Source organism: Pholcus phalangioides, unplaced genomic scaffold (genome assembly GCF_987345545.1).
Source record: "Pholcus phalangioides strain wild (caught in Gottingen) unplaced genomic scaffold, Ppha-v1.0 ptg000004l_1, whole genome shotgun sequence".
NCBI classification, from domain to species: domain Eukaryota; kingdom Metazoa; phylum Arthropoda; class Arachnida; order Araneae; family Pholcidae; genus Pholcus; species Pholcus phalangioides.
The window spans coordinates 14339360-14352389 of record NW_028301597.1 but is presented as its reverse complement, the minus strand read 5'-3'; the positions used below and the strand labels follow the sequence as shown (position 1 = coordinate 14352389).

Below are 13030 nucleotides of genomic sequence, written 5' to 3'. Positions count from 1 at the left end.
ATTATCAATAATTTTACATTTCCCGGAATGTGAATATTTTCAATTACTATTATTATTTTCTTTGATAAATTTTGTCCTTCCCGATTTATGTAACTTCGTACGTGTTAATACGTGTAATATCTCTATTGCCATCTTTTTTTTCTGCTTTTCCTCCTGCGTAGTTCTTATCTTTGTGAAAGTGATTCGGTTTGTAAAATGTAGTTCTCTATATATCGACAAATGTATACGTTTTATCGAGAAAAAAACATTAGTTTTTTGCATTTTTCGATCGGTTTCATTTACCGTTACAGATATAACACGAATTTCCAACTGAATGCGAAGTTTAAGGTCGAATTTTTTTTTAAGCGGATGAATACATCACTGGACCATTTTCTCATTTTTACAGCCCCGTGGGTTTCCAGATTGAGAAGTAGTTTCACGTGGGGCACGCGGATGCGTAGTTTTTACTAGTCCATGAAAGGTTAAAACTGAAAAGCTAAAAAAAAATTTTTAAAAATTGAAAAAAAAGAACAAAAAAATAGAAAAATTTCTTGAAAACAAACCGAAAAGTGATTCGTTATTTTTTTGTTGCGAGTGCAAGGGTTCCAATTGAAACGGACGGTATTGCGTTGCTGGTGGTTTGGGTTCTCCAAACACGCGTTCTTTTAGGTCGAGAAGAAAGAAGTCTTGTGTCGTCGTGAAGATAAAATGAATCCTAATGCGCCGAGCTACCCAATCGCTTCCCTGTACGTTGGCGATCTTCACCCCGAGGTGACGGAAGCTGTACTGTTCGAAAAATTCTCAACAGCTGGACCTGTGCTGTCCATCAGAGTTTGCAGAGACATGGTGACCCGACGTTCCTTGGGTTATGCCTACGTCAACTTCCAGCAGCCTGGTGATGGTGAGTACACGCCAGAGAAATCTTTTCTTTTTTAACGGTAAATATTCGAGTACGCCATACTCGCATTTCAATATGGTGTGTGTATTGTCCTCCGTGGCGTCTTGAAGCATGTACAGGGGGGACTTGTATTTGGGACCCTCGAGTACGAAGGGACCCCATAATGAGATCTGGTTAGTATATTAACTTCGGTCCCAGACATTTCTGGCCAGGTGGGGACAGGGTTTTCTTAACTCCATGGGCCCCTCCTGGAAAAAGTGATATTCTACAGCGCCCTAATGGGCTAAAAGTACCTACTTAGAAGTTTCTATGCTTTTTCGTAAAAATCGTAACACCAAATCTCATCATGAAATCCCCTGGTGGGTCCCCTCACAAAAACCAATTTTTCAAGAAGCTGGGTCAGGACCTACCATGCTCTTAAGACTGCCCTGACTTTCCAGCATTTTCTGTTTGCAGGTTTTCACTAATCAAAAACTTTATAAAATCTATAGTATAGCCTAACCCTCCTTTGCAGATTTATTGATTTTTTTTCTTTGGCGATTAAAACGTCAGAAAGCATGACAAGAAGTCGCCAAGAGCGAGTTATTCTTTCAGATGTCTTTTGTGCCAAAGAAAAAAAAACCCGTCACATTGCTTAAAAAAAGGGATACTGTAGCTATTGAAAGGAATGACGAAAACAATAAAATTAACAGCATTCTTAGATTAAATAAGGTATTCAGATTAAAAATGTAACATCCTTGATCAAGATACAAGATTGAAAAAAAATTGCTCTTTTTAAATAGTACAATAGTCTGGGCAAAAATAACTCTACATTCAATAAAAATGAGATAGCAGGATTAAAATTATAATGGCTAGTATACGAAAAATTGAATGAAATGGAAATATGAAGTGCTTAACCTGAGGGAATCCAGTTGCAATCCTGAGAACAAATTCGAACTGAGATATTCCAACAATAAAAACTAAATGTAACATTTTCCATACTGGAGAAACTTTATATACGATACATTATAACAGGGGTTCTCAGCCTGTGCACGTCCAACCTTTGTCAGAGACGGCATTGCGCTGTGTTCCTGACAAAGCTTTTTTGGAACGATTCTTTGTTAAAATATTTTGAGGGGACTGCTGATTAGTATTGAAAAGGACGCTGCAGGTGGAACCCCTGGTATAAAAAACAAAAAATCTCTAAAAAGCTAACACTTGATTTATTCAAATCCTATGTGCTATACAAAAGCCTATTATTATTAGCCACCTCTAGGGGGATGTCACCTTTAGACGATAACAAACAGTAAAAAAGTGACAACCTGGAAGCCTTGGAAATAATTTTAGCTGACAGGGAAATAATATTGCACGAGGAAAAAAATTGTTGATCAGGAAGAAAAGCACCAGTGGGCTAAATAAGAAATTGCCTAAAGAATGTCAAAGGAAAAAGGAATTCTATTATAGATGTTCTGAAATCAGAATTTAAGGTGCCAATACAAATTTTATAGTCAGCCTGGCGTTTTGGAAAGTCCTGCTTTGATGTTTCTAATATGTTGCAAGATCCGAATTCAGATTTCACACTGAGACAATTACTAGAGATCTCCCCACCCAATTACACATATCTTTGATGAGAGGGCTCTGAAGTAATGTTTTTCTAAGAGTGACCTGCCATCAAGGATTTGTCCAGCTTTGCTATCTACACACTGATGCGAAGTGCTGAAATGTAGGTGCTAAGGGTAGATTATACCGCTGGACAACTACCATGGTTGGTAAAAAAACCGTTTTTTTTTGTTTTAAATAGTATTAACATTAAAAACAATAAAGTACCTGAAAAATCATTCAAACTTTCAATAATCAACTAAAATAAAATGGGAACAGATGCAGTATGGTCCGCCACGACTTTGGCGACTTTTTTCTCGCGATAAGTCGCCAAGACCGTCATAGTGCTTCTCTGGGTTGCCGTATTTTTTAACACTTTTCCAGTTTCGTTGGGTGATACTAGATGGCGCTAGCTTCAACAAACAGGATTTTTCTTTTGTTCACCGCGTTTTTTCAAAAATTCTAAGCAGCCGTTGTTCCATTTCCAGCGCGTCTCTCTCTCTCTCTCTCTCTCTCTCATTATTATTCCTCCCTTCTGTAGCTCTAGTTATTTGGATTATCTACTGCTCAGGTTGTATCATACCATTTTATTATTTCGTTGTATTTATTAGTTATTCATCCATTGCCATGCCTTCTGTTTTATCGGTTCATTATTTAAAATGAACCTACAGAATTTTTCATGCCCGGACCCGTTTACTTAAAGAAAAGGGTCCGGGTTTTAATTTTAATGCATAAATATTTATTTATTCAACATGCCCGGATCCGTTTATTTAAAAAAAGGGTTTTAGTTTTAATGCATGGAATATTTATGCCCGGAATTCCTTATGCCCCGTTCTTTTTATTATTAAAAAAATGGGCCAGGTGTAATTTTTTTTTAACTGATATTTTTTTATATTTTTATGCTTGGTGGTTTCTATTATGTTTTGCACGCTAATGTTTTTTTTTTTTTTCGGCGTCCGTAGTGTCTGACGGCCTTGGCGACTCTTCGTCGGGCCATCAGACATGTGTGGCGCCAAATAATCGCCAAGTGGCGGACCATACGACAGCTGTTTCAAAGTAATAAAAATTAGGTGAATATAATGTATTTAATGAAGCATAAATAATGCAGATTAATTAGCAATGATTTACGATATACAAGGTGATTATAACTAAGGTTCTGATTTCAAAACACTGTAAAAAAAGAATGATTGTCAGAATGACTTGAAAATTGACATGAATATTCCTGAAAAAATTCAATTTTATTTGATAAGGGGGAAAAAATACTTAAAAATGTAAAATTAATGACATCCAACATGTGGGAAATTTGCCCGCAGAATGGAAATGATAGACAGTCATGGCAGAATGATACCTTAATTATAACATTTCACAATTTCATAATTCATGGAAACATCACAAAAAATGAAGTAATTGAACAAATAACTACAACTTAAGAAATGTTAAATATGTTGTCCACCGCGTGTTCTGGCTATGAGGTTGAAAGCACAAAAATTCTTATTCAACAACAGAATCGGAGTATGCCATGGTCATAATGTGGATGTGCTTGCAATTCAGCTTTATTAAACCACTTAATCTGACCACTGTTTATAACATTTTGAGGTACCCCCCACAGCCAGAAGTTGCAAGGGTTAAGGTGCATCCTGTCAAAATGGATCTTCAGCAGCTGCTTTGCTGGTATTGCAATGTGCATCTTGATAGAAGTTCTATCCACGCACTGATGCTGTGGAAGTGCCGAAATGATGTGGTTGCACAAAATAGATTATATTGCTGGCCAAGTACAGCATCGTCTACTTGCACATTTTGCGCTTTTTTCTTTTGCGAAAGAAACTTCCATTGCTTCAGGAGTATCCATGCAAATTTTCAAGTCATTCTGATCAGTACTTATTGTATAGTTTTGGAATCAAAACTTAAATTATAATCACCCTGTATATAGCTGATTATTTTTCATAAATCTGTTACTACTATATAGTAGAACCTTGATTAACTGGGCTTAACAGTGTGAAAGTATAAAAAAAACAACTATTGAATATTAAGACTGGGAGATATACAGTAGGAGATGTGTTACTTCTTATGGGAAAGAAAATGAAAATGTATGTGAGATAATGTAACTGCTAGTACACTAGTCTTTGTCCTTTAAGGACAGCTGGTGTCTTTATTGGATTATAGGACCACCTGCCCCAAGCATGATGGTGTCACTACTGTTGCTGTTTCTTTGTGAAGGGAAAAAGAAACCCTGTGAGATAATACACCACTACATTTAGATGTGTGATGCAATCCTTATTCATGAATTTGCTAAAGATAGAGCATCAGAATACAGCCAAAGGTTAGAAAATGTTGTAAGAATGAGAAATTTTGGCTTTTATATATAAATTTAAATGACTAAGATACTTCATATGAAAAATATATATATATCCTGGCCACTTTTATGAGACTTTTTGAAAAAAAACACTTATAAAATCTTATGCCATTTAAAGATATACCATCAGAATGTACCCCAAGGATATAAAATGTGGTAAAAATGAAACATTTTGGCTAATAATGAACCAATATGATATTTTCAAGGAAAAAAAATGATATTTAGGCAACTTTTATTTGATTTTTTGAAAAAAACCACGTTGGTTAAAACCAAGGTTTAAACCAAACAACCCTGCCAACTACAGCATCATCTACTTGTACATTTTAAAGTTTTTTTTTCTTTCACCAAAGAAAATTCCATTGCTTTATCCAGTGGTTCTTATTGCACAGTTTTTAGAATCAGAACATTATAATCACCCTGTGTACAGTTAATTTTTCATGAATCAAACGTGTTACACTGTATAGTAGAACCTTGATTAACTGGGAGTAATGGTGAAAGTAAAAAAGAAAACAAATTAATATACAGCCTATTGGTTTGCAGTATTTCTGCTTCTTATGGAAAGAATATGAAAATGTCTGTTAGACTAGTACACTGGTCTTTGTCCTTTAGGGGCAGCTGGTGTCTTTTTGGATTATAAGACCACCTGCCCTAGCATGATGGTGAAGTCACTACTGTTGTCATGGCCCCCGCATCCTGTAGCGGGACCCCTAGGCTGGGATCTTTTGCCGGCCCCTCGGTCAGACTTTTAGCGGACCCCTTCTGTAGCTAATTTATAGCGTGAAAAAGCAAAAAAATTATAATCGTCCCGGGCCCCAGGGCGAGAGCCCTGTCGGCCCCCTTATGGGGGGGGGGGGCATGACTGTTGCAGCCCCCAAAGCACTGTTCTGCGACGAGCCCTCGGCTGACTGGAAATGTTCTGCAGTAAAAATCCCTATACATGTAATAACGTTTTTTGCACTTTTTCTTAAAATTCTTCCGAATTGTTCTGTCTAGATTTTGGCACATTCTGCTTTGGGGGTTGTAGCTTCTTTGTGAAGGGGAAAAAACCTATGATATAATACCCACATATGCGTGATGCAATTCTCATTCATGAATTTGCTCAAGATAGCATCAGAATGTAGTCCTAAGTTAAAAAATGCGGTAAGAATGAAAAATGTATTGGTACTGTTTATAAATTTAAGCAGTTAAGATGTGATGTACGCAATGAGAATTTATGTTCAGGTCCTTTTTATGAGATTTTTGAAAAACCACATATACCATCAGAATGTACCCCAAGAATAGAAAACGTAAGAATTAAACTTTTTTTTTTGGCTAATAATGAACCAATATGATATTTTTCAAGGGGGAAAAATTATATTTCTGCCAATTTTATGTAGTTTTTTTAACCCCTTAACTGGTGTGGTGGTCATTTTGATCCCACGCATTCTTCATCTTGCCACTCCTTTGAGATAGAAATGTATCTGGACCCTTTCCCTTACATCGTTGAGTAAAGTTTCTGTGGGAAGTCGAAATGACCCCACCATGTACGGTTTTTTTTTTGTTTTTTTTTGTCTGACGACTAAAGTGTTCAGATCGATATGGTGTATCAAAAGAGTGCTAGTTTTCTTAATAACGATTTCAAATTAATGATGAAACATTGGATATCCGAGGTAAGCACGAGGATGGTGTTAGTGAATTCTACATAAGTTCTGTGTGATCAACATGTCGTGGTGTTTGCAAGTACTGTGTTTCCAACTTAGAATAAGTCTAATTTTGGTGTTTGTGAAAATAAAGTAAATATTTTAATTTGTAAATTTCATTTTTTGAATATTTTAATCATATTTGTTTACTTTTTTGAACATGAAAATTGTGTTCGAAAAATTTAATATATAATTTTTAAAAATTTCAAAAGTCATGTATCCCTCCATTTCTTTCGAATAAGTGTCCTAATAAAAGAATTTTTGGGACAATAATTGGAGAAATTTGAAAAATTATTTAGTTGAGTAATTGATGAATGAATGAAGGCATGTAAAAAAACCCATTGCTTTTATGAAAATTTCTTTTGTTGATTTTTAAAATGCATTAATACTTGCAGGGGACAAAATGACCCCATGACTTTAGTTACACAGAATTTACACAACAAACACTGGCAGGTTTTTTCTCCCTTCACAAACAGGCAATAGTGACTTCTTATCATGTTAGTGGCAGATGGTCTTATAACTAAATAAAGACACCAGCTTCCTGTAAGGGGCTGTTCAAGTATTATGTCAGCAAATTTTTAGCCATTTTTGACCCCCCCCCCCCCCCTGTCAGCAAAATTTCAGAAGAAAATGCCTTTATATGTTATTATAATCAATTTGTCAGTTTCAATGTTATTTAAAGGGTAAGAACTCCAAATTCCTCTTTAAGAAATTCATTGTGACCCACCCTTTAAGCCCTATATAGTAAACCCTTCACCCGTGAACCAAATGCGGTCCTGAAAGTTATGTGGCTTGCCCCCTTAAACCTAATTTTGTAAGAATGAAGTGGCGCATTTACAAATCACTTAAATGACCTGTGGCACAATTCCAGAGCATTTAAGTGGGCCGTGGCACATTTTCAGATCACTGAAGTAGGCCTGAAAGATCACTTTCACATTCAAAGATCACTTAAAGGCATGTATACACTAACACGCGGGTCGTGCAATGCAAGCGTTCGCAATCAGTTCAGTAATTTGTACGGTGTTGCGAACGATTAACGAATCATTCTTGATCTGTTTGAACCGATTCAATAGGAGTCGGTTTTTTCGATGAACACAAAGGAATTTTTCGTTCTAGTTTGGACAGCGTCTTTATCAGTTTGCATGTTTGTACGTGCTTCAGAGCCTATCTAGAGCCTTCATTTTTTTTTCCCCCTTGTCTAATTTGGCGAAAGTCATTTAATTTAATAGTCATAATAATTGAAATTCGTCATTTTTGAGTCATTTAAATTCGTCATTTTTGAGTCATTTAAATTCGTCATTTTTAATAGCCATTTAAATTCGTTTCAAAATATCATATGTTCCTCAATAGTTGTTACTGCCGCTCAAAACCTACAGATGGCGTTGAAACAGCTCTCGGATGGAGCCATCGTTAATGATGATGATTCGTTTCGGAAATCGTACCCAGTTGGGACATATCAATAGGAAGAATGTTAGTTCAGGTGCCCAATAACTATTGAAAGGCTTTTTTCTGTTTTTTGTCACACAGAATGAGATGTCATTAAGAATATTTCATATCTTCATAAAGGGTGGTTGATGACGTAATCGTCCCAAACCCCCCCCCCCCCCCCCCCCCCCGCCATCAAAAGTCAGCAAATTGGAAACCCTCCCCCGTCGATTCTGACGTAATACTTGAATGACCCCTAAAGGACAAAGACCAGTGCACTAGTAGTTACATTACCTCAGATATTTCATTTTTTCACCTAAGAAGCAGCATGTCTGATATTGTATGTCACCACCAAGCTTAATATTCAATAGTTACACACACACACACATTTTTTTTTACCATTACCCTCAGTTAAATATGGTTCTACTGTGCAGGAGTAAGTGATCCATGAAAAACGATTGGCTATATGCAGGTTGATTATAATTAAAGTTCTGATTCCAAAACACTATACAATAAGAACCATTGGTAGGGATACGTAAATTTCGTATTTACGAAATAACTGATAAATGCAAAATTCACGAAATAAATGTGAAAATTTGAATTTTTAATACTTTTCTGTAAAATCTCTAATTTAAATTTTATTATTAATTCTTCAGTGTGTTTCTAAGCTATGGTTGACACCTTAACAGAATGGGAAACTAAATTCGAAAATAAAGGACATTTCTTGGTGACAACATTTTGCACTACCAATGCTGGGCACATAAAGTGATTCTTGTGGGTGACACATTCATTAAAGAATTCAAAGAAATTAATTCTGTTGTGGCCAAGACTGAGATAACTTTTTGTGCTGAAGAAAAATGGCCAGTGCATATTTAAGCTACTAAAAAGAAAAAAGTATCACTGTATATTAGGTGGTCATTCAAGTATTACGTCAGCATCGAAGGGGGAGGGGGTTTTGGATTTGCTGACTTTTGATGACGGGGTGAAGGAGTTGAAGGTTGCTTACATTATCAACCTTCCCTTTTTGAAGGTATGAAATATTCTAAGCTGTTCACGAAATTTTGCTGAGGGGGGGGGGCAAAAATGGCTGAAAATCTGCTTACGTAATACTTGAATGGCCCCTTACTTGCAGCAAAATTCTTCCCAATGCATGTAGTAACCAGGCAGAATTCATGGTTCAAAGTTGTTATTCATCTGAGAATATTATATATTGCTGCTTCTCTCAATAAATATGAAGACGATTGCTCCAGCATGTCACTTAAGAATAAGTTTTGACAATGAAATTCTAGCGCCTAAAATACAGGTTCAGTTGACTTTCGTTTCAGAGTTCTGTAGGAAAATTATACAAATACAAATACAACGCCACAACAGTCAAATTGCCCAACGAGGTGGCTGACTTAAGAACATCATGGATCCCCGAGCCCCTACCTACTACTGCTACACCACACATGCAAACCCCCCCCCCCCCCCCCCGCGGAACCCCCCAACGAATCGGTACATGCGGGAGTGTACGTGTAGTGCAACCTGACGTAATGTTTGTTTCTGTGTAATGCTTGTTATGTGTAGTGCTGTCATCTGCCCCCAGTTTTACTAACTATGAGTGAAGTGTTATGGTTGAATGATTTACCGTTGTAGGACTGTTGCTCTCTGTGGCGAGACTTTTTAACGGGGAGATCGGCTCGCATTTGCGCCTTGAAGTTGGGAACCACAGAAAACCAACTTCAGCCGACCACCACTGTGGGGTTCGAACCCGGATCCTCGCATCACGAGTCCGGCACTATAACCACTCGACCACCACAGCGGCCAGTTGATAATTTGAAAGGATCAAACTTTCCATTCGCAGATGTTTTGTGGAGTAAATTAGTAGATTTGAAATCTTTTAGGCTCAAATTTTAAGGGTATTTTTTATGGGAAAAAAAAAATTGACAAATGAGTACAGTAGTCTCGCTTATCCGACAACAGGCCGGCAGAACATCAGATAATACAGAGGTATTAAGGAAAAGTCTATTAAACGTCAAACTATGTTATAATTTTGCACATTATGAACCTAAAAATCATTTTTACAGCAAAACAACAGAAAAAATTAAGTGAGAAAATGAACTTAGTTACAGAATATTTTGAAGCTAAATACAGTACTTAAAAAGTTCAGTCCTGTGATGATTTAAGAATTTTTGTAATCGTAGTCGGCTTTCGCTCTCCTGACGAGTGTTGTTTCTTCGCTGCCAAATCTTGCCATCTTCGCAGCATCATTATATTGATTCCTGTAGCTTCATGTTGCTCAATGTATTTAATCGCAGTTTCTAGAGCCTCAACTCCGTCGTTATGTAAAATTCTGAAAGCTCAACAGTTGGTGCTTGATAATTTTTTTTTTTTTTTGTGGTTGGACGTCTGATAATACGGACGATCAGATGAACGAGACCCTACTGTATGTTGGAATTGATGAACGGCATAGTATTCTGCTAAAGACACAGCAGCAGAAAAGAGTTTGAATAAATTTACTTTAAACATGACATCTAACTAGTGTTGTCTTAATACATGGATCCGACTGAGCATGGCCCAGAAACCAAGTGCCGAGGGGCCTTATGAAAATGACAGCTGCCAAGTCTCCCAAATTTCAGCTTCATCTCTCGACCTCCCGAAAAGGTCTTAAATCTCTTGAATGTTTATGAAAATCACAAAAAATCCCCAATTGTCCCTAAACATTCTATACATTTAAAAAGAATCCCTGCTTCTGAAAACAATTCCTAAGGAGTTTCTTGTGGGGCAAAACGTCTTTTGCCTCTGTTTTTCCAGTTTCAAAATGACTTCATACGTCGTAAATGGGGGAATAGTGGGAAATTCCTTTTTAAGGAAGTTTTACAAACCCTCAGATGGTAACAATAAAAGTTGTTTGCCTTATCGTGCAGGGAAATAGCTTAGCAGCCAATAGTCCTGGATAATTGAAGATTATAGTGGCATGCATGTAGTCAAAGCTTCTTCTTTTGTTGAAGTTACATACGTGCAATAACAAAACACAAATACTGATAAGTAAAAAATATTTAAGTAATTTTAAAGATACTTATTCCAATGAATTTCCTTTCATCAAACGTTCTAGAAAAAGGCAGACTTTTCTTTTTGTACAAGTTATGTTAAGGACATAAACATCGGCCATGGTGGAAAGACCCACATCACCCATGTGAAATTGAAAAAAACATCAAGCGTCACAAAAAGTCAGTGTTCTTTAAAACTAGATGCTTTTTCGCTTCATCTTCTGATGCTTTTGGGGTAATTCGCGCAGAATGCTTGTTCACATCGTTTGATTGTGAACACAATATATATTTTTTAGATCACCATTGAAGTTTTAGCCTCTAATTTTTTTTGTGTAGGGATTTTATTCCTGAGGGTTTAACTTCCATGTGTGGGAAATCCCTATTTTATTTGAAAAAATCCCTTTTGTATTCATTAGGGAGCGGTTTTACTATAAAATACTGGTCCACGTTAAAATCTCTCTAATTTTCATTTTGAAAAATTGACAGCGATGAAATGAGATCTGGTTCAAATTATTGAGAGTAAGCATTTCTTGGGAGCCTCAGAAATCATTTTAGCCGAGGGCCTATGATATGCTATTCTTTTAAAAATATATTTTATTTATTTTTTTTAATTTTTATTTTTTGTGAACAAATACAAAATTTCTGACCTGAAATTTTTTTTGCGAAAAAAAACAAAATTTCTGATTTTTAAAAATTTTTTGTGAAATTTACGCATCCCTAATCATTGGTTGCCAGGTTTTCAAACTTTTTGTTCTATTTCCCTTCGGGGATTTTTTTTTCTCTCAGCTCAAGTGAACCCATAGGATCCTATGTTATATCCGTAGCCTTCCCCAAACCATTCAATCACCCACCAGGAGGCAATATTGCCCACTTTGGGAAAACTCAGGGTGAAAAGAATGGCTTGAAAATCTGAATACTCTTGAAGCAATGGAATTTTCTTGAAAATGTACAAGTAGATGACGCTGTATTAGCAGTATAATATATTTTGTGCAACCACATCATTTCGTCTCTTCAACAGCATCAGTGTGTGAATAGCACAACTTCAAGATGCACCTTGCAACACCAGCAAAGCAGCTGATTAAAAACCATTCGGTGATAACAGGAAGACGCCTGGTTGTCACATGCACCATTAACCCTTGCACTTTCGGCTTTGGGTGGGGGATGCCTCAAAATGTTATGTGCAGTGGTTGGATTGCAAACTCTATTGAATTAAAAGCATATCCACATCATTATCATGGCATACTCTGATGTGTTATTAAACAAGCATTTTTGCGCTTCCACCTTATAGCCAGAAAACTGTGGAGTGCTAATTAAGCAATCATTTTGCTCTGACTTAACCAGTCAGAGCAAAATGATTGCTTAACTAGCATTGCACAATTTCATAATTTACAGAATCATCACAAAAATGAAGTCATTAAACAAACTACCACTTTACACCAGAAATGTATTTCTGGTTAAATATATTTAACCGCATAGCCACAGTTTTCTGCTTCCATTCTGCGAGGAAATTTCCCGTGTGCTGCATGAGTAGTCATCTATTTCACATTTGTACGTATCTCTCTTATATAAAATTCCATTGCTTCGGGAATATTCACGTATATTTTCAGTTCATTCTGACTAGTGTTTCTTATTTTTGTTTTGAAATCAGAACTTTAGTTATAATCACCCTGTATATCATAAATTGCTAATTATTCTGCATTAATTAAGCTTCATTAAATATTGTTTTTATCAGTTTTTGCAAAATAGCTTCATAATTAAACATATTGAATGCAACTGAAGAAAACATCTATGAAAATTCTTAATCTTATTAACCATATAATAAACAAAATAATTCTTTGAGTAAAGTTATAAAATAATTAAATTTCAAAAGTTGGTTTTTGTTGAAACATAAGAAATATTTTAATATGGCAAGTGTTAATTGGTTTAATAAACATTTATTTTAATTCATTATTAATCTGAATGATTTTTCAGAAATTCCATTGTTTTTAATGCAAAACCAAAAAAAAAGTTTTTTTTCTATCAACTCTGGGAGGAAGAGAAGTTTTAGGGGTACAAGGCCATTGCTCTCTCTGTGAGTTCATTTTTTTCA

At 36.0% G+C, this 13030-nt stretch overlaps 1 protein-coding gene across 2 annotated transcripts in view; it reads left to right on the top strand.

Annotated features, from left to right (window-relative positions):
• The first annotated feature begins 404 nt into the window (after nt 1–404).
• LOC149086581 (polyadenylate-binding protein 4-like) overlaps nt 405–13030 on the top strand; it is a 49978-nt gene continuing 37352 nt past the window's right edge. For both annotated transcript variants that reach the window (XM_089230947.1, XM_089230946.1), the window contains exon 1: nt 405–880. In XM_089230947.1, the coding sequence (XP_089087073.1) occupies nt 688–880 (193 nt within the window). In that variant the 5' untranslated portion in view covers nt 405–687. The remainder of the gene's footprint in view (nt 881–13030) is intronic.